Source organism: Rhipicephalus microplus, chromosome 8 (assembly GCF_043290135.1).
Source record: "Rhipicephalus microplus isolate Deutch F79 chromosome 8, USDA_Rmic, whole genome shotgun sequence".
NCBI classification, from domain to species: domain Eukaryota; kingdom Metazoa; phylum Arthropoda; class Arachnida; order Ixodida; family Ixodidae; genus Rhipicephalus; species Rhipicephalus microplus.
In genome coordinates this window covers 83,494,724-83,516,746 of record NC_134707.1, presented here as the reverse complement: position 1 = coordinate 83,516,746, position 22,023 = coordinate 83,494,724, and the positions used below count along the sequence as shown (strand labels likewise).

Here is a 22,023-nt window from a genome sequence, read left to right as displayed (position 1 = left end):
TGTTTTTCCCACTTTATAACTACCTTGTTACCTTTATAGATACCCTTTAAAAGATTAGTGACTACATGTTCCACGCCTAGTGTGTCCAGTATTCCCCACAATTCCTCTTGAACTACGCTATCGTACGCTCCCTTGATATCTAAAAATGCTAGCCACAGGGGCCTGTGTTCCTTTTCTGCTATTTCGATGCACTGCGTCAGTGAGAACAGATTGTCTTCCAAGCTCCTGTGTTTCCGAAACCCATTCTGCAGTTCCCCCAGCACCCCCTCATCCTCTATCCACGCCTGCAGTCTTTCCTTTATAATCTGCATCGCCAGCCTGTAGACCACTGATTTCAATGTTATAGGACGGTAGTTGTTTATGTCAGCTTTGTCCCCCTTTCCTTTATAGATCATGCTGATCCTGCTAAGTTTCCATCCATCGGGAACTTCACCATCGATTATTTTTGTGCTCACTGCCTCTCTCAAAGCCTGCTTAGACTTCGGACCTAATGTCTTTATCAGCCTAATTGGAATGCCATCTGGGCCTGTTGATGTACTACTAGGAACCCTTTTCTCAGCCCTTTCCCACTCTTGTTGAGAAAATGGAGCCATTGCACCACTTGATTCGTCCTTGTCTATTGTGGTGCATAAAGTACTTCTTTGTTGAAATTTTTCTGTCACTTTTGTTCTTATATAATTAATAGCTTCGTCCCCTTCTAGCCTAGCACCTTGGGCTGTATTTATAAATCTCTGCTCTAGGCTCGTCTCATTTCTTAGGGAGTTTAGATGGTTCCAAAATTTCGCAGCTGCCTTTCTATCTTTTTTATGTACTTCTGCCAGCCACTGAGCTCCCTTCCTTCTAATCTTTTTATTGATCAGAAGGGATGCATCCCTTCTACAGCTTAGAAAGGTTGCCCATTTTCTTTCAACATCATCTGTCGGTTCACCCCGCTGCTTAGCATGTCTGTGTTCCCTAGAGGCTTCCTGACGTTTTGCTATGGCTCTCTTAACTTCCTCATCCCACCAACTTTTGGGTTTGTGTCTTCTTTTCCGGGGTGACTTGTCACGCGTCTTAGCAAGCTCTAGCTCAAAGAGTCTAATTAGATTCGTGTATGTCCACACTGTCTTATTATCCTCCGTGATTACTTTCTCAATTTGTTTAGTGGCTATTTCAATTTGCCTTTCTGGATAAAAAATTCCCTGTAGTTGCTCATCTTGTCTCCTTCCCACTTTCACTGCTCTTCCAAAACTTAGCTTGATACGTTTGTGATCGCTACCCAGACTTCTGGAGCCACCTTCATCTATGTGCATTCCCCTGAGCTTATCATACATCCTATGTGACATCAGTGCATAATCTATCGTCGACTGAAGCCTTCCTACCTCCCATGTTATTTGCCCTTCACACTTCTCGGTACTGTTGCAAATGATCAAATCAAGCCTTTCACACATATCCATGATCATTTTGCCTGTCGGGTCGGTATACCCATCTATATCTTCTATGTGCGCATTCATGTCTCCTTGTATAATTATCTCGCACTCTCTTCCTAACTCCTGAATGTCCTTTGATATACACTCTACCATTGTCTGGTTTTCCTCTCTGGCCTTTGCTCCCGTCCACAAGTACACGAAACCAAGGAGTGTCATTTGACCTGCCACTTTCCCTTTTAGCCATAAATGTTCCTTGCACTCCTGCTTGACCCTTTGCCAGTCTGTACTTTTATGAATGAATGGCCCAATACCACCCCCCTTTCTGCTGCCTTCTGTTCTATTACAATATTCCCACGCGTAGTCCGGATTGTTCGGAGGTTGTTCCATGTCCCTGAGATGTGTTTCTACAAAACCGTATACCATCGGCCTCTCTTCCCTTAGCTGTTCTTCTATCTCTTCCCACTTCAGCCTGTTCCTACCACCCTGATTCTGGGATGCGAGCGCCCCTGGCGGACAGCAGACGCAAAAAGAGAGGAGGATGCGGGAGGCGGCCAAATGGGCCCGGCGGACTGACTGCGCGGGCACAGAAAATAAAGGAGGCTATGGCAAAGCGCTGCCGATGGCGTGCATACGATGCTGCGAGTGATTAACTGATAAAAGAGCCAGTGGAGACCGCTCGTGCCACCACCACTATACGAATTTTTCAAGTTATACACTGCTTTCACTGTAAAACGGAGCACCAACGTAGGCTTACTGGCATCTCGGGGAAGAACAGTTACGAGGCCACTCGACGATAAACATAGTAGAGCCGAATGCGCCCCCCCCCCCCATCCAGGTGAACAAAGGCGGAGGGCACCTCTATAGTTCTGAACCTGTTTTTCTTTATTTTTGTGGTCGGGACTTGATCTCAATAGTTCAGGTCCTGACCTTTTTTGGTGTTAAGTGTATATCTGATGTCATAAATGATGCTTTTCACGTTTCCATCTAGCAGTTCGCAAGTCTGTGTTCTCTGAAGTGTTCCTTGAGGGTAATATCGTACCTGTATAATGTCGTCTGCTTTATTCTCGGTTTACAATAGGCCTAATAGTTTATTTAAAACATTTCGCGCCATAAGAAATACATTTTATTTACAAACACAAATCAAAAGACGCATCATGCAAAGAAATGCAGCAAAAGAACACTAAACTTCGTAAAGAAAAGAAAGGTCTGGATCTTAAGTGGCTTTTCAAATACCTCCCAGTCAACGTCCAGCCAAATGGCTAAGGGCGCCCCACGCACTGGCTAGACGTCACCGTCGTCTTCTTCCGAAGAGCTGTCCTGAAAGCCGCTCGGTCCTGGTCTGAGCTCCAGGGTATTCAAATCGTCCGTGTCAACTCGCTACTCGCCAGGGAAGTTGTCCATTCTGCGATGCCTGCAGGGCGGTCCGGCGTCGTCATCTGAAACAGACGGTAAAACCCTACAGACAGTATCAGGTCCAGTAGACGCCTCTGCAATACCTACCTCGACTCCAGCGCCTGAAACAGCAGGTGCCGAACCCGCACCATCGTCAGTCGACGTGTCATCGCTCCAAGAATCTTCACTGGACGAGTCATCGCTCGATGAATCGTCGCTTGCGGAATCATCACACGGGACCCATATCTTCAGACTCTCCGCGAGCAAGACGTAGCGAAGCAGGCTCGAAGTGTTTTTCATCTTCCCTTGAGCTTGCGAAATAAGATCGTCACTAGTCGGGGCACGGTTGACGGGCATGACGATAAAGCGGTGTACTTACGGGAAGCGATACTTTTTTTTCTGCCAACGTAACGCACGTGCGTTCAACGCCGATGCCAGCAGGCAACTGAAGACCGAGCTCTTGTCCCCTTTCTCCTATCAGTGCTATCACTCAGGCAGTGACATCACGGGCAGCGCCAGCCAATAAGCCCTGCTCTCAATGGCGGAACAGGTTCTGGTTGGCTAAAAATGTTTGTGCGGCTGTGCGTTGGCCTCGAGGCCGAGCAGCGGAGAGGCTGGTGCTGCTGTAGCTGTGACGCAGTAAACGACATCACGTGACTCAACTATTTATGAGAATCTCAGTGCAGCGCACTTGCTCTCATCCCCGAAACTGCAAATTTTCCAGTCATGTGGTTTGTGTACAGCTCGATACCGCAGTGCGGGGCACACTCGAGCAAGCCTAATGGGAACGAGCCCTTCGAAAACGTCGGGGCAGTGACATACATGACTGATCAAACTAAAATGGGCGAAACAACTCGGCTATCATACTATCCATCCAGCGGCCATTTTTTTTAGCATTCGTGCACCCTCAAAAAGTTCGAGTTAGAATGACAGTATATTTCGTGAATTGGGCGCATATGAACTAATTATCTTTGTTTACTCTAAGGCTGGAAAGACCGATTCCCAAAGCCTGGAATCGCAGCAACTCCACTGTAAAGCCCTTGTATGATTAAAGGAACTCGTGATGTGGTCAGTACTTCACACTGTGGCGCGAGTTTTCCTGCTACCCCGATACCTAAAAGCAGCAGGGTGCATGAACAATAAAGCCGTTGTTGCGGGAAGCAACGCTGCTTTATTGTCGCGTGTGCGATAAGCACTTTAGGGAAACAATTTCATGTACTGCGTTGAGAATAAAATCTTCGGCGAGTACGACGTGGAACTTTGCTGTAATGTGCGCGAAGAAATTGGGTGAAATTTATTCAGGCTTGGCTGGCAGGCTTTATACAGCAGTCTGCAGCACAATGGAGGAGAGAATTATTCGGTCCGAATGCTGTTTTTTTTTTTCGTTGAATACTTAAATGTCACTGTTTCTGTAAGCAACCGTGTTGTGCTGAGCTACTGGTACAATAATTCGGTGCCCTTACAAAAGGTCGTGAGAGTTTAACAAGCACTGTCCAATATCGTTCCCTTTCGGCTATACTTGATACCACTCTGAAAACTGGTTGAGGTGTCGCCTTCAATCGCGCGTGGCATGCAATCCATGCGAAATAAAACGTTTATCTCTCGGCCACGCACTTTGCACGCAAAGTAAGAGACAGGTGCACGCCATTTCGCTGACTTCAGTGAAGACAGATGCACGCGAAACGAGAGAATGTTTCATTTTCAGAAGTCTAGATGATTTACACAGCTACTCGCCTTATACTATAGAACCTCTTCATGTTGCTCGTCCGTGGCGCCACATGCTCCGTGGCTCGCTAAAAATCTTTTTTAGCAAGCAATATAACTTCTTTTGTAGCTAACACAAACCCAACCAGCTCTTTCAAAGCAAGAAAAGCTGAGGCTGAACAGTCTGAATCACTGGAGTGTTCGAACACTTCGCACAGTCGGTACCACTTGATGTCCCTTCGTACGTCAGAGGCGGCGATATGGTATATCACAGAACACCTATATGCTTCCATTTGATGGTAGCATATAGTATGTCCTGTCCTCCAGTACTTATGCAGGAGCGCTGTGCATGCCTACATTATATCGAAAGAAAAAATTGAAAATCGCTATGCCCTAAAGTATACACCGCTCACTCACAAACTGGCTCCGAACGCAACCGCCCTGTTTTTGCTGACGCGACGATGAAGCGTCCTTGCACGACAGTGTTAAGTAAGCGTACAGTGATTCAGTGAGGAGGCCGTCGTCAATGGCTACAAAAGATATCTGCTGTTCGTAACCGAATGTTGTGCATTTTCATGGCGCCGAAAGGATGGGAATTCCCCGAACTGGTTCGCTCGCGAAACTTTCTGAATGGCTGTCGTGACATTCGCACTGCTTCGTTAGTTCGCTGTGCCTCATGCTTTCAACGTGTTTTTTGTATCATTTTGGTGATTTAGTCTCGATACACCAGCGTGCAATGCACGTTGTCACTTCATAAAGATAGAGCCGTAAAAGATAACTTAGCGGGTAAATGAAAAGAAGAAAAACAGAATCTTGACTCCGAGAGCTTCAGAGGCTTGTGCGATCTCTGTTGCGTAGCGTATATTTTGATTCGGATATGTTTTAAACGTGCTGTGGTGATCATTCTGGCAGCTCAACCTTTAAAATTGTATTTGGCGCACTAGGCTCCATAACCGAAACCAACAACGCTCAGCCTTTTCGTCACTAGGAACCACCACCATACTGTTCTCTGTTCTCACTGACGCAGTGCATCGAAATAGCAGAAAAGGAACACAGGCCCCTGTGGCTAGCATTCTTGGATATCAAGGGAGCGTACGATAGCGTGGTTCAAGAGGAATTGTGGGGAATACTGGACACACTAGGCGTGGAACATGTAGTCACTAATCTTTTAAAGGGTATCTATAAATGTAAAGGTAGTTATAAAGTGGGAAAAACAGGTATCCAAGCCTGCAGAGGTAAAACGGGGGCTTAGGCAGGGGGGCCCCCTGTCACCCTTATTATTCATGATGTACCTACAAGGATTAGAGGCAAAATTAGAGGGAAGTGGGCTGGGCTTCAACCTCTCTTTAGTCAAACAAGGAAAACTTATTGATCAGGCACTACCAGCATTAATGTACGCAGATGATATAGTGCTAATGGCCAACAACAAGGAAGATTTGCAGAGATTGATGGACATCTGCGGTAATGAGGGAGATAGGTTAGATTTTAGATTCAGTAAGGAAAAATCAGCAGTCATGATTTTCAATGACAACGAAGGTAGTGAGCTTAGGATACAGGACGTCACGCTAGAGATAACAGATAAATACAAATATCTGGGCGTATGGATAAGCAATGGGACCGAGTACCTGAGGAAACACGAAATATACGTGACGACTAAAGGTAACAGGAATGCAGCAGTGATGAAAAACAGGGCACTGTGGAATTACAATAGGTATGATGTTGTGAGAGGAATATGGAAAGGGGTCATGGTTCCAGGGCTGACGTTCGGCAATGCGGTCTTGTTCATGAGATCAGAAGTTCAAGCAAGATTAGAAATTAAGCAACGTGGAATAGGTAGGCTTGCTTTAGGAGCTCACGGGAATACACCAAATCAGGGAGTACAAGGTGATATGGGATGGACATCATTTGAGGGCAGGGAAGCTAGCAGCAAGATAAAATTTTAGAAGCGATTGAGAGAAATGAAGGAGGAGCGTTGGGCTAGGAAGGTTTTCAGCTACTTGTACATGAAGAATGTCTATACAAAATGGAGGAAGCGAACCAGGAAGTTGACTGGTAAATACTTAGAAAACAGCAGGTGGCCAAACCAAAAATAACTATCGGTTAAGAAGAAAGTGAAGGAAACGGAGACTGACATGTGCAAAATGGGCATGAATAAGAAGTCCGCACTAGAGATCTATCGAACTTTTAAGCAGGAAATTGCCAAGGAAAGGATCTATGATAATACTCGGGGTAGTTCTCTACTGTTTGAGGCAAGGACGGGAGTACTGCGAACCAAGACATATCGGGCCAAATACGAAGGGGTAGACACAGTATGCAGTGCGTGTGGAGAGGAAGAAGAAACTGCCGAACACTTGGTAATGTTCTGTAAAGGGCTTCACCCTATAGTTCAGGATGATGGCGCAGAGTTTTTCAAAGCACTGGGGTTTAGGGACCGGGAGGGCAAAATAGACTTTAGGCAAGTAGAGTTAACTAGAAGGAGGTTATCTCATTGGTGGCTAAAGTGAAGGCACGAGTGAAAATAAACTCTACACTGCAAAGTGCGAATCCTCAAACTCACTTTTTAAGGAAAAAATAAATAAATATAGTTTTGAGTTCATTAAGTATTACGGCTTGGTGGCGCTAGCCACCGCCCGATCTAAAGGGTACAGCCATATCTATCCATCCACCCATTCATCCGCTGCTGTTGCCAACCGCCCATTCCTCCGTGCCAACCGCCAATGTATAACCCTGTGTGGTCGCTGGTAATATGGCTGACCCGCAATTCGAGCCTTTCAAGATATTTTTTGACCAGATGCCCCAACATATTAAGGCACCCATCAATTGCTACAGGTAAGCGAATGACCAGGCTTTGTCTAGGACTTAAACCGGAGCCTACCGTACGTCTCGGTGGTGCCTGGGAGACCAACTAGTCTGTCTAGGGAGATGCGCCTATCGCGTGATAGTGGTTCTCCTTTGGGAGCGCTCGTGATTTTTGTAAACTAATACCGGGCATGGAATCGGGTGTCGGACACGTTAGCCGCTTTTGAGGACGGGACGGACTGCTTTTGATTTTGTCAAAAACTGCGATACCGTTCGTGGTTTTGTGAAGCTGTAACCGCGCGTTTTGCACTACGCTAAATGGTGCTGTTGTGATCTACCCATCCGTTCTTACTGTTACGTAAGGATAACTCTACGGTTCAATTGATGCGGAGAAACTGCCCACTAGGAAAGTCGTATTGGGCTCTCGTGAGCTTAGAAGATGCGCATCGCGTACTTTACAAGCCGGGTTTGTTGTTATTGAAGCCGTGCGTCTTTTGACAGCTCTTCTACCCGCCCTTCAGCTGGCATTTCACGGATTAGTGGCTCTGTTGCCCGTCCCGGTCACGTCTCTTGCCGTGACAGCGTGGAGCGGGCGTTAATTTTGGCTGGTTCGAGACCTCGCAGCTGTTTATTTCCATATCGAGGACGCTTTTTCTGCCCCCGTTGTTCTAATTACGTATATTCTACCTTTCATGTTGGCATGTTAACGTATAGCACGTACTACAACTTGTTACCTTTTCTCGCCTGATGTCAACCCGTGTTCTTGTGTAATTTTTGTTCAGTTTTGTTCATTCGTTGTTTTTGCGTTTTCTCTTGCGTTCTTTTTCTTTTAGTTTCGTTTTGCTGGTGATGATACGCTCGGCTGCTTGGTAATGGTAAGGATTTCATTTTTGTTTCCCGATTTTCACTTATCGCTTGTCATAAATTATTTAGTGTTCTCTGTAGAGTACTTCGGCAATGGCTCTTTTGAAAAACATGTATATGGGTACAAAAAAAAAGTCGTTCAGTTTCTACATAGCCAATAATCATACACATACATGTCATGCAGTGCACCATCAGAATAAGAATTTTATTGATAAAAATTGTGTACCAAACAAGCATTTAGTATGCAGAAGGAGGTCCCATGGTCAAGAGACTGTATTGGGACCTCCTGATTTCTTTTGATGTCTCATTATTAAAGTCTAACATTTCAATAAATTACAAATGGCTTAGACATCTCGGCAGGTTTGTGCTTTGTTTTAGACTTCTGCGTTTTGTTGGTAACTTCTTACTGGGTTCGCAGCCAGCACCACATTAAATGAACATGTCGTGGCACAGTCACAAGTGTCACTTTCAATCGCAATCGACCTTCCTTCATTGTGACTTTCTCTGTTGCACAGCTGGTGTCAAGCAGCATGGATCGATTAAATATGTCTTGGGTGTGCTGTACTTCAATGCCCCCTCTTTCGGCTTGTATGCGTGATCGAGTTCATAGATTTAGTTTAAATTGGCTGTTAAAGAGGCCTCGGTACACTTTTCGAAGTAGTCATGCAATGGATTCACTAAAGAAGCTTATTCCCTTACGAATTCACTTGTGCTAAAATTTTGAGAATGTGTCCAGTACGAGCAGAGTTGCACTGATTGGTTGCATGCTGCAATTGCTTTCTCTCTCTCTTCTCTCGTCCTCATGAAAGCGCTGGATGAATAAGCAGGGAGAAAGGGAACAGGGGAATGAAAATACGTCATGCGTGCCTCATAACCTTGAGCACTTCCCCCCCCTCCCGCCCCCCTTTTTTTCTCTCTTTTAATGCACGGCTTTTCGATTTCATCGCACTCAGACAGGTCGGGGGGCTTTCGCGGCGGCCCCAGTAGCTCCCGAGCGTGTGTTGCTCAAACAAGCCAATGGCGTGATATCTGAGCCTATGATGGTTTCTGAATATGTAGTATCATTTTACGAGAGAAGACGAAGTGATTTTTAGCTAAAATAGAGAATTTATGAAAAGAACGGGCATTTTAAGGGCTTGTTTTTCTTTGATAGACACAGTAATAATTAGAACTAAGCGAGAGTAATGCCATAAGTAGTACAGGGGAAGTTATGTGTTATAAATGTAATGTAAATATGAAGATACAAACGTGGACAAAAAGATTACGGGTGTGGACAGGAACTGAACCTGCAACCTTCGAATAATGCGTCCGATGCTCTATCAACTGAGCTATCGCAGCGGCCATCTCCCTGTTAATTTTATCGGGTATATGTGTGCATTTCAATGTGGGAGTGTCAGTCGGTGCCCCTATTAGCCAGGACGGCGAGCGTGGCACACTCTTTTTCTGTCTTTTGACATCGCGTAGCACGTGATCTTATTACGACCTGGCAGCTGACTAACGGTTGCAGGTTTGGCCCCCTGCCGATGGCAAGTTATCTTTTCGTCCACTTAGCTTTCTTCACATTTGCATTACAATTAACTCTAATAACATCCCTTACACTTTTTTTGGTATTATTTTCTGTTTGGTTTATAAGCATCTTAGAATTCATTGGAAATTTCCGGCCACATGCTGCGCGATAATATTTGGCAGGCTTGTTCTCTGGAGCCTCTACTACCGATAGGTAGCATTTTCTGACCGTGCTCAGAAAGTGTTGCAGGGCCCCTTTAAAGCATGTGACTGGACTCTGTAGTTGTAATGTCGTCTTGGACAGTGGTTCACTTGGTCCGCCATAGTAAATCAGTGACTTGGGTGCTGACCCAAAGGTCGCAAGTTCAATCTCGGCCATGGCGGTCGCATTTCAGTGGTGGCGAAATGGTTGAGGACTGTGCACTGTGCAATGTCAGTGTCTGTTAACACCAAGTGGTTAAAATTTTTGGAGCCCTCAGCTACGGCGTCTATAATCATATCCTTGACCTAGAACTCTAGATATTAAATAAGTTACAGTGGTGTAATTGACTCGAAATTGTTTTGCGAATGTAGAACCTGTGACAAAGTGAATGCCTCTCAGTGATCCACATAAGTGAAACTATCCTAATGATGTGTGGGCAAAATAAAAGAACTTTTCGCGGGAAAGGCACGTCCATATGAATTCACCCTCCAATTAGGCCGAGGAAAGCACAGGGGCAACAAATTATTATTGTATTAATAGCATAGTAACTATGACATAGTTTGATCGTAATTACAATGGACGAAAATCACCTGTTTTGTTCGTTGGAAATGAACCCACAACCTGGCTATTCATATGTGTGACTAACAGCACAGCGTAAAAATATAACGGCAAGGGTCTCAAAGCTCCTCAAGGCTGCCATGGTATTGCTGGTGAGAGATATACAAACCAAAAATTAACTGCAGATGTAGCCTGCTTTCACACTTGTCAGAGGGGTACACAGGATGGTGATACTGGTGGCATAGATGGTTTCCAAAATGGAAAAAAAGAAAGCATGTACCTTCATGTTACAAGTCTTAACTTCTGTACAATTGTTTTTTGCAGCCCCTTTCATTTTGCGGGGCTGTACATTGTAGAACTGTGACAAATTGACGCAAGACAGATGTTCGGTCAAACGCGGAGGTTCGAAGTGGCGTGAAATTGTTGAGCAATTTCTCGCTGTAGCCAATGCTTCAACAAAGAGATGTCCCTGTCAGAGCGGCGAAAGGGGCGCATGCCCTGACGACGTCACGTTTCCTAGTCCAAATACTCTCTGCATCGCATTCTCTTGAGAACATCTTCATCACAAAATTACAACTGCATTGTATTTCGCGGGCTTTCGCAGAACCTAGAATACGTGGTTACCATATAGATGGATGGAAACACGGCAAAAGGAAACTAATTAAGAGGCTGTGAGAAGTTTGACTTCTTGTTGGTTACAGCTATATGAAGCCAACATACAGTGAAGCCACGTAACTGCTCAGTGCTGCCGTGGTTACATCTAGTGTAGTTGATTAATAGACAGATGTTCACGAGACTGCATCAGACAATGGAGAATGTGGTTGGGCAGTCCCAGTGCGTTGCATCCAATGTCTTTGTGTTCGCTGTTATCTTTTTTTTTATTGTGGTGGCACCTATAGAGACAGTCTTTGCTTCACAACTGCTGTTTAGCTGTGTGAATATTAAATGCACAACAAGAGAGAACAATTTTTTTTTGTGTGTTAGTGACGTACCTTTTCACAGTCCCAAAAAGACCACTCTTCACTCAAAATGGCGCTTGGTAAACGAGTAAATGGGTGAATGAAAAATGCAGGTGGAGACACCACGTTGCGACTTGCACACCAAACGTCCTGATGCCGTAGATTTTGGCAGCATCTACCAGGTCCTACGTAGCTTCTAGTTGGTAAAAATGAAGTACATTGCCATGTGTGGGTGCCGCAGAATTAACTTTTCAAGTTTCAGAACATTTCATTGAGCCAATGCCGTGAAAATATGAAAAAAAATACATTTCAAAACTCGTGACCGTCACATGCGAATATTTTTGCGCAGGACTGAAAGATGAAATTTCAACCTTAATTTCACCCAGTAATAATCAAGTTATGGTATCGAAACTTTTGACATTAGAATTTTCAGATTGCAGTGTGTTGACCTAAACCAAGCCATTGTTTCACTTAAGTGTGCCTTTAAGCTGCGTGCCTGTGGCTATTTTACAATAAGTTTGCCCTATATTTTTCATTATCAAAGCAGTTGCAAGAAATAGAAATGTTCATAAGAAAAATCTTCTTTGTCATTATCACAAATCAACACCTCCCACCTCGACTAGTGTCTGCATAATCGCGTCTGAATAACAGCGGTTAATGTTTGTTCGCAATTGAAGTACAGGATAAGGAACTTCTCACATAATTCACTGAGGTTGATTTGATGTGCCTGTGTACCTGTGTAATATTTTCAAGTTTAGACGTGTATTTCAATCCTGACAACTTATGTGAATTTTCATGGTTGCCGAGTCACCGGGACAAAGTGGTGGAAAAACATGCCAGACTATACTCGGTTACAACCTAAGAATGTGGATCAGCTCCGTGCTAGGTATTTCGAGCTCCACCCAGAAATAATTCACATAGATTCCTCAGCCTATTGTATTAGCTCCATATAGGGATATCGGAAACCTTTGATCACGCCAGTGAGTTTCCCACACAGACACATGTTAGTGTCACTGGTTTTCGGCGAGGAACTTTTAACGTCCTGGTGAATTTCAACAAAGATTTCCGACATCACTGCTCGGTGAGATGTAATATTTCAAAGAGGCCCCGGAACATTTCTTTGGCTTGGCTGGAAATCACTGCCAATCAGCAATCGAGGCTCTCGTGAACATGCGAGTGAAACATTGCAGTGCGGCACGCAGACTGGAATATAGAACTCTCAAATTCAACTCGAAATCACTCTTTCTTCTTTCTATAGACCATTTTGCCTAAGACATGTGGGTGATGCCATATTAGGCTGTTGAGCTGATATTTTCTTGCTTTTGTATGTTGCAACATGAATGAATGACGCCATGAAAAGTCGTATGGACCGGTCAGATCGTTTCCACACGCATGTGTCTACCGTAACACTTCATTTTGTATTTAACGATGTAAAACACAGTGGTTAACAGCCCAATATGGTGGCATTCAAATGTCAAAACCACTCGTAAATTAGTCTATAGGTGATGCCATGTACCCAAATTTCTGCACCATTTACCCACTGTCTGCAGATTTTCGTGGACCCTGTGCAACGCCGCAAAGTGCCTGTATGCGTGCTGGCGATCACCTTGACATGAAGTTGCGTATTTGGAGAAAAAAAAAAAAAACTGAAAACGTTGAAGGACGTGACGTGATCTGAAGGGGTGCATCTCCTCACCCCCCTTGTCTTCTTCCCCTTTTTTCTGCGTAGTTTTCAGCACACTCGCTGATATGAGATGAGAGAAAGCACCACAAGTGTACTGTAAAACAGGGTAACTCTGCTTGTAGGCGACGGATCTTGAATATTTTTGTGGCAGTCGATTTGCGAGGCGATACACTCTTTTCGTGAAACCACTAGACAATTACATTGAAAAGTGTTGCAGGGCCCCTTTAAGTAGGCACACCAAACCTTAATTATAATGTTTAGTATGCATGGTATTTGTAATAGCAGCAAAAAATTACGGTTTGAAGAGAAACAACCGTGTGACTCTCCTAGTGGATAGATCAAAGGTTCATTGGGGCTCTTTGGGTGGAGTCTGTGTTTATGCTTAGGCTGAAACCGACTGTGGCATGTACTTTAAAACAGTATAAACTCGAGCTCGCGTTGGCTTGGCTTAAACGCAGAGAACAACGCAGATACACAGCACAAGACTGCCAGGACTGGGCGCTGGATAACATGCTGTTACATGTTGTTGCTAAGCAGCGCCAAGTCCTGTTGGTATTTTTTTGTCTCCTGTATTGGCGCTGTTCTCTGATACGGCAAGTAACACACTTTTTTTTTTCATGACTTGGCTAAGGTAACTCGGCCAGATAGACCCCATTCAGTCAGGAATTATGATGCACTGTGAGAAACGCATTAATTTCGCTTGGCTAAATTCCAAGGCGCTCAGTATTACATTCTAAGTAAGAAAATGAAGCGTTGTTTCATGGAAGTTTTCGTAATTAAAAATAAATAAATGGAATAGACAGGGGGGTTAACCTAGAAGAAATGGTTTGCTACCTTGTACAGGGGTGGGGAAAACAAGAGTCGAATAGAGGATGTAGATAGAGAGAGACAAAATAAATTAGGAAAAAAAATACACATGCACACATATGCAGGGTGTTTTGATCACAGTGGTTTGGAGGGACTGGTTTCGTTTCCCTGTCGGTAGCACAGGATTCTTTCTTTCGAAAGAGTCTGGTTGTGCAGTTGGTCTAGTGCGTTGCAGAGTGACTGTCTCTGCTAGCAGTACTGTGGGAATCTGCACAGAACATACCAAGGTTAAAGTTATCGAGTAACCAGTTATCTAATTATTGTTCTATCAGCCAGTTTCAGCAGTTGCGTAAAAAGAATCCAGTATTAGGTCCGAAGTGCATGAGAAGTTTGTTTTTGGGCTGTATTTCTTTCGTGTGAAGAAAAAAGAATACTTTTCCTAATGGGAACGTGTCACGTCGAACAATCATTGAACATGCCAGTGTATCCAGAAAAGTAATCCTCTGCAGTAATACGCTGCATAATGTAGGTAACTGATTGCCAGTTTTCCACTTGGGAGGCCTTGAAGAATGTGCAGACTGTTTCAAGCCATTTGATGAAACGTGCGGTGCATGACGTGCTATCGAAGTTGGCGTGCACATTTTTACACACCGTGATCGAAAGGGATATAGCTGGCGCTAGAAGCGTATGGTGTGTGTGGTGAATAAGGTGCATACAGTGTCCCATCAAACGTAATGAGGAACGCCAGTGGTCAGTTCACCAGCATCTTGACTGCCCGAAAGCTGACGTGTTGTTGTTGATGGCCGTCCGCATTCAGGATAGCCCATGATGTGGACTTTTCCCACACGGACGACATGAACAAGCAGCAGGTGCCCTGTTCCCCTCCTCCGGAACAGGAGTGCCGCCTGCCGTCGCCCCTGGAAGATGGCGGCGACAGGGAATTGGTTGACGCCGTCAATCACGCATGTGCGGTGAGTACTGAAGCTGCATTTGTTGAAACTTGTTACAAAGATCAAACCTCGATATAACAAACCCCCACTTAATGAATTTATTGGTCATGGCAAAGTAAGCGAAGAATTGTTTTTTTCATAAGTGCAGTGCTAAGAATATACGTTTATAACAAATTTTCGGATGCAACAAAGTATTTTCGTGGCAGATGTAATTTTGTTTGTTATGACGAAGTGTGAGTGTGTAGCAAATTGTCAATTATTGTGAACTAGATATGAATGTTGGTCGGTGACCCGTCTTCCCGCATCTTTTTTTTTATAGGGAAACAGAAAATGGTAGAATTACTTTGATATCTGCTGTAATAAATATTTGGTTAGTCCAAGGATTGAAGCCCTTTTAGGGTAACAGAATGACAAAATAATTATGGATTGTCATTTTTCAGCCATAATTCCTTGATTATTTCAAAATATCAAGTCATCTATTGGAAAAAGAAAAAACATTTGACTGCTTGCATCGCCATATAAATGAGTCTTCAGAAGCTCATTTGATGACAACGGGTGCTCCATTGCTTGTACCTAGTAGGGGTGTTTCTAGGATACTGAAATTAGCTGTTGTACGTAGGATTTTTGTGTGAGCCAGAGTGTCGGTTTACGAGAGCCAGTTATTATATTTACTGTTATAGTCAACATTGCAGAGCCAGTTATTATCTTTACTGTTATAGTCAACATTGCATATCAGAGACCAATTAACTGTCCTGACGGTAATTTGTAATAAGAAAGTTTTATTCGTTGTGTGTTGCTCAATGCATTCGGTTACCCATGATGAAATCGCTTGCCGACTTTCACGTCCCTTGGTCTGTGACCTCGTCTATATTTCTTCAGACGAAAATTAGCTAAAATAGCACATTTTGTCGTCGTAATAAGTTTTATCACTTTGTACACAGTGTCCATGGCTGTATTGTATACTTAGGGATGCTACATTTCACATGTTGCTAGTGAGCAAAAGTTCTGGCACACTCACTGCGTAAAAGGTGGCGTTCTTACAGATGCTATGTTCTTAGTACTAGAGTTTGCTATTTACAACCTAAGCACTTTGGGGAAAAAGCATTTTGAAATTCCTTTTTTGTGTCTCCTGGAGCACTGCAGAATTTGCACATCGGATAAATGTGTCATATCCGTTCAGAATAATGTTTAACTATTGGAGAATTGGGAGACAATAAATAGTTTGCATACAATAATTCAAATAAATGAATGTGTTAAATGTGGCATTTTAATTAATATAAAATAAATATAATTGGTAGACAATAAATAGTTGGCATTAAATAATTCGAATCATACAAATGTGTTATTTGGCACATTGAATAAGTGCGTGAAATTAGTTCAGAATAACTTTTCATTTTCAGAGAATAAAGAGACAGTAAATGAAGAAGTGCAAGATGAAAATTTAATTTCTGCATGGCTTGCTGCAGGACTTCCTTCCGATGCTGAGGTGGAAAAATGAAACATTGTGTACTATCTGTGCGGGTGATAGACAATTTTACCCGTACGTTAGCTCAGAACATCCTTCGTAAGAGAAATCTGGACATTTTGGCACGAATAACCTCTGCTGGTTCATGACGACGGGCATGCGAAATGTGTAAACTTTCTGAGCTCTTCTTTGGGAGGCAAAAAGTTAATGACATAAAATAATACTGGGTTTTGTAGGCAATTCTTCACCTCAAGTTATTCTTAAAACACTTTGTAACATGTTACGCCAACAATGGAAACCTGACACGTTATAAGACGTTTACTTGTTGTTTCTGTTTTCTGGAATGTATTTATGTCAAGTTAGAAACATTTACCCAGTGACATGGGTACATATGTAGATTGCACATATGTATTTGCACATTCCTTTTGTACCAATTGCGCTCACAATGGGTTCAGAAGCTTACATTGCAACATTGATACAGCAGCGGATGTTGCAGTGACACATGCTCATTGTGCACACTAGCATAGGCTGTCTGAATTGTTAGGTTGTTTGAGCGTACACTAGATTGATGTGCTCTCTTCTATCACATGTTGCCTTCATTGTACACTACATGCACTGCCTTACCTTGTATTTGTCCTCACCATCAGAAATTGGGGCACGAATACTGGCAAACCGTAAGCAAGTGGCTCCTAGTTCATGACCCAGTCTTTAATTTTTTTAAAGGATTCAATGAAAAATATCGATTTGCTGTTATGTCCAACGTTGATTCATTCATTTTTTAGACATTGTCTAAACTTAGGTCACTGGCATTCAGCTTGTCTGGGCAGCGGCTCCAAACGACCACGTAGACAGTTCAGGGATTTAAAAAAGTTTCGTTCACCCAAGAGTAAAAAACAAAAACAAAAAAAAAACGGTCAGAAGAGGACATATTTTGCTACTGCGCAACAAATGCACAGAAAACTGCATACATTGCTGCTACGCAAGAAAAATGCATAGATGACATGGCTGCCCCTTTTTTCGTCTATTTGTCTTTGAGTTTGTGCGACAAGAAATCTACGAACAGGGAATGCTGCTGGAGGCAACATTTCGACTTGTGGTGAATGTCTGTCATTTCAGACCTGCACACTAGGAACATCTCTCTCTTTAGTGTTTTTTTTTCTGTATATGTCTTTATGTCTTGTATTGTTGCAGAATAAGTCGTTCCACAATAGACAAACGAGCGGATATAAATTGCATTTGTTTCCATCTTTAAGTTCCCTACATCGTAACTTGAAAGGATCAAAACCGACAATTTTTTTCTTTGTGCACGTTTTCTTTAGGTTAGACAAGCATTGTTAAGTGTTGTCTGGCGGGGGCGTATAGGCGTTGCGAGCCTCTTTGCTCGTAAGATGTACAAGACGTTTTACTCTACCCTGGTTTGGTCACGTTTCTTTCTCTGGCCCTTCTCCTCGCTTTCATCGACCGTGCGGCAGATGATGAACGAGCTGTCAGCCAGCGGCAGCACGGAGCGCCGGCGGAGAAGACTGCCAGCCATCCCAGCCAACCGAAAACGTGAGTAGCATGTCTTGGAGCAGTCTGCTTGGGGCATTGCCTGCATTTTGAAAACGTAATACAATGCAAATGAATGGGGATCAGTGGCCTCCGAGCTTGTGTAAGGTGTTCAAAATCAGCACTGACAGACGTACTTACCCTGCCCTCTCATTTTAGCTTGCTGTGTACAGTTCAAATATGCGTATATAATGAATTACTGTGCATATCGAATAGTTGTAAGATCCCCTCAAATATATTTTTGATATATACCGAATCTAGGCTTGTGCAAATATTCAAATGTTTCGAATATTCAAACGAATATTACAGCATTCGCTTCAATTGGAACTTAAATTATTAAAAATTTCAAAACATTTCAAATGAACTAATAGGTGCATAATAATCGTCATGTGTCCTCAAACCTCGATATAAAGAACCTGGATATAACAAAATATCAGTTATATAACAAAGTAATTTAAGAGTACTCTTGCAATAGACATAGCGCTAGAAATATACCTTTATGACAAACTTTTTGGTTATAACGAACTTATTATCCTGTAAGGTGCAACTTGGTTATAACGAGGTTTGAGTGTAATCGTCTGTAAAGGGGGTTTCATTTCCGTGTGGGGATGCTAGGCTGTCAAAAGGCGTATGTAGAGGAAACTCGCACTGTCATGAGGCCACACTTCAATGTTAAATGAACATGTTACCCTCGCATTGATTCATCATTTTTTTTTTCAGTTTGAAAGCTTGTTACACCGGCTTATATGCTTAAAGTATAGGAAATTTTATAACGTAGCATTTTTTACAAATTATCACTCACATTCTACCGAAAGTTGAACCGGGATGCTATTCACTGTTTCTTCCACTTCGTTATAAACAAAAGGAGTGGCATTTTGAACAAGCATTGTGTCAGTTTATAATTTTTTTTCAATATTGCGCTGGTTAGTTGAGTCATGACAAATATGCTCATTTCTATTTATAACATGTGATATATATACTATTCGAATTCAATTCGGTTTGCCCGTTAGCAGTGGCTAAGGTGCTCGGCTGCTGACCAGAAGGTCATTGGTTTGATACCGGCCATTGGGGTGACATTTCAATGGAGCTGATGTAGTAGAGGTCCATGTACTGTGCAATATCGGTGCATGTTAAAGAGCAGCAGATGATCAGAATTACCGGAGCCCCCCACCGAGGCGTCTCTTGTGATCGTATTGTGGTTTTGAGACGTAAAACACCAGAGAATATTATTAATATTAAATATTATTCAAATTCATTTAGAAATTATTCGACCAAAATTACTTTTTTCACCAATCGATTGCTGTCTATTGATGCTTTTGCATTCCCTGACAGAATACTAACGAGTGTCTCAAAAAAGTTATTGCATCTCCAAAAAAAAAAAAGGAAAATGACGCTGATTCTGTTTGTAACAAAATTTATGAAATGGTGTCTTGCCTTTGTGTACAATCTTCAAATGTGCCGGTTCTGCTCGGCCATGCCTGTGATTTCTTTCAAAATTTAAGCTGGTCATTTCAGTAAAGCTTTCAGTTCCTTAGCCATACAGAATAATTTATCTGAGGGAAGAAAAAAAGAAGCAGATATTACTCAACGGTTCTCACTTTGTACGTGGGCTTGAATTTGTGGAAGATTAGCATTATAACCTGATTTGCAAAAGAGATTGGCTATGAGTCGTGGTATTTATTCTGAATATGCTACATTCATAAGTATACCTGTGATAGCTTGTGATTAAGGGTACTATATTTACATAATTCTAAGTCGAATAGAACACAGGTCGACCTCACAAAAATTGCTTGGAAAAAAAAAAAGCGCACCAACTTGTTTTCTAAAAACGAATTTATTTATTATGTCTCAAAGAAAAAAAGTTGCATTCTGGTGTGTCAAGGTGGCTTCACAGCAGTGCTTGAAAGCTAGCTTTGCGGGAAAGTTTTTGAGGCAGACTTTACAAGCGAAATCAGTTTCCGATTCTAGGTCCACCTCCCAACATCGGATTTCAAATTAACATAAAATGGGTCGACCTGCAATCCTGTAAACATAGTATAAGCAACCCATGTTTCATAACATCAGTTCTCAATTAAGCGTATAAGCCGGGGAGGATTGTACGGAAATGAATGTTGGGATGCGCTTGTGAAATGAAAACTGTAATTGCCCGCGGGTTGAATACTTGGCATAGTAACACGGTCAGAAGCTCTGGTCACCTAGCTTTGGCTGTGCCGTTCCAGAAAGTTGCTACCAGGTACACTTAAACTTCGATCTAGCGAACCTCGATATAACGAAATATTGTTTATAATAAAGTAAATAAAAAATAGCCATGCAATAGATATATTGCTAGGAATATACCCTTATAATGAACCTTTGGATATAACGAACTTATTTTCCTGTAAGATGCAGCTTCATTATTATGAAGTATGATTGTGTACCTTGTGAAACCCCTCAAAAATGATTTTTTTTTTTGCACTGTGTGTTTTCTTGAGTGTGATATGTTGCCTATTGAAGTGGAAGTGAGAACACCACGTTTTTGCCTCCACAGCGCTGGCAAAGCTGACGCAACAGCAGCAGCAGCATCCGGGCTCGTTGGCCGACGAGCTTCGGGGCGCGGATCGCGATGGGCCGCAGCAGTCCTCTCTGCCGCCCGAGTCCGGCCCCACCAAGTTGATCCGGCAGGTCTCGGATCGACTATACCTTGAGATCGACACTTCTGGTGCTCAGCCGAAGTCCTGTCTCAGGTACAGTTGGCCCGACCAGTAGCTTCTGGGGAGTTTCTGGATTCGTTTTACTTTGAAGCTGTCTTGTATCGGTGTCACACGGGCAGTTCTGATCTCAATCAAGACTAATCCAGGTTAGGCTCTATCCGGACTAAATGCTGCTACATGGTCACTTTTCATTAACCTTTTTGTGACTATTGACGAGTGAGGTATATGTTCATCATAAGAGAGATTGGTCCTACAAGGAACAAAGCGAATACTTGTCATACTTCTGTTTTTCGATGCTGATGGCCACACTTGTCTGTTGTGCCAGTTGTGGCTTGTCTTTCCTTTTATTGCCTGCCGTCTTTCATTGTACTGCCATGCGTTGAAAATGTCATTCGAGTTACTTCATTTATGTGATGAGAGAAATAAAGGAACCTTATTGAATCGATAGAACAGGGCCGTTTTATTTTGGGGGAAAAACCCTGCAAGTTGAGCAGAAAACATTTTTGGGTGATTTTTGCAAATTTTTCTTCTTTTCTTACAGTAACAAAAGGGTCAAGTAGCTCTTTCAGCCATATATGCCAATTTAATATTAGAGTACGAGCCTGGTGTCGCTACTCTTCACCAATTTGTGCGATCAAATAGAATGTCAGGCTCGAAGCCGCCATGCTAAATGAATGGGCTTGACAGTCAACAATCGGCATTGCTGGAAACGAAGTCGAACACCTATGCTAGGATAGCAAAAATCTTTTTAGTTCCCACAACAATCTGCAGCTGCTTTTTAGAATACGTCACACATTCAAGTATCTTCATCAAACTCCAGCCCATCGAAAAATTTTTCCTTGTTGTGCCACCAGGTTGTACGACAAATCTCTACTGAGCGGGACCACAAACAGCGGAAGCCTCAGTCCGGATGACCTGAGGTCAAGGTTGAGTCTGGACACGGGTGTCGACAGCGGCAACTCCACAGCTCACTCGCCGGACGGTGCCAAGTCCATATCGCCCGCGTGCAACGGTGAGTCGCGATGTGCAACTTTTTCCAGAGCTCTTCAGTTGTGTTCTGAATTCGGGAACGAGAAGACATGCCCATAGCCGATTCTCTAGAGGCTTGCAGATTGTCCATCCGCCTCGGCAGAACAGTGGCTGGGGTGCACGGTTGCTGACCTGAAGGTCGTGGCTTCGATCCCAGCCATGGCGGTCGCATTTCGACAGATTTATTCAGTTATACGAGTTGCGAAACTGCATTGCGAAATCTGGGCATGCAGTTGGCCCAATTTTTCGGGAGTTAGTTGACGTTCACGCCACCTGGGGGCAGCAAACACAAATGATGCGTTTAATAGGGGCGTTCGGATCAACAACTGGCGTGGCAATCTGCTCGCTCCTGACAGGGGGGTGGGGGGGTGGGGGGGGAGGTCAAGGACGTGTTTGGATTTCGACACATGGAGCCTATGGGGAGTTTCGCAACTCGTGTGATTGATTAGCTCTGGCA

At 43.3% G+C, this 22,023-nt stretch overlaps 1 protein-coding gene across 1 annotated transcript in view; it reads left to right on the top strand.

Moving 5' to 3' along the window:
* The first annotated feature begins 7,198 nt into the window (after positions 1–7,198).
* Positions 7,199–22,023, top strand: part of Aplip1 (JNK-interacting protein Aplip1) — a 63,891-nt gene continuing 49,066 nt past the window's right edge. Inside the window, exons 1-6 of the mRNA XM_075872233.1 lie at positions 7,199–7,334; positions 8,138–8,179; positions 14,702–14,855; positions 17,772–17,850; positions 20,375–20,570; positions 21,392–21,549. Coding sequence (XP_075728348.1) covers positions 14,739–14,855; positions 17,772–17,850; positions 20,375–20,570; positions 21,392–21,549 — 550 coding nt within the window. The 5' untranslated portion in view covers positions 7,199–7,334; positions 8,138–8,179; positions 14,702–14,738. The remainder of the gene's footprint in view (positions 7,335–8,137; positions 8,180–14,701; positions 14,856–17,771; positions 17,851–20,374; positions 20,571–21,391; positions 21,550–22,023) is intronic.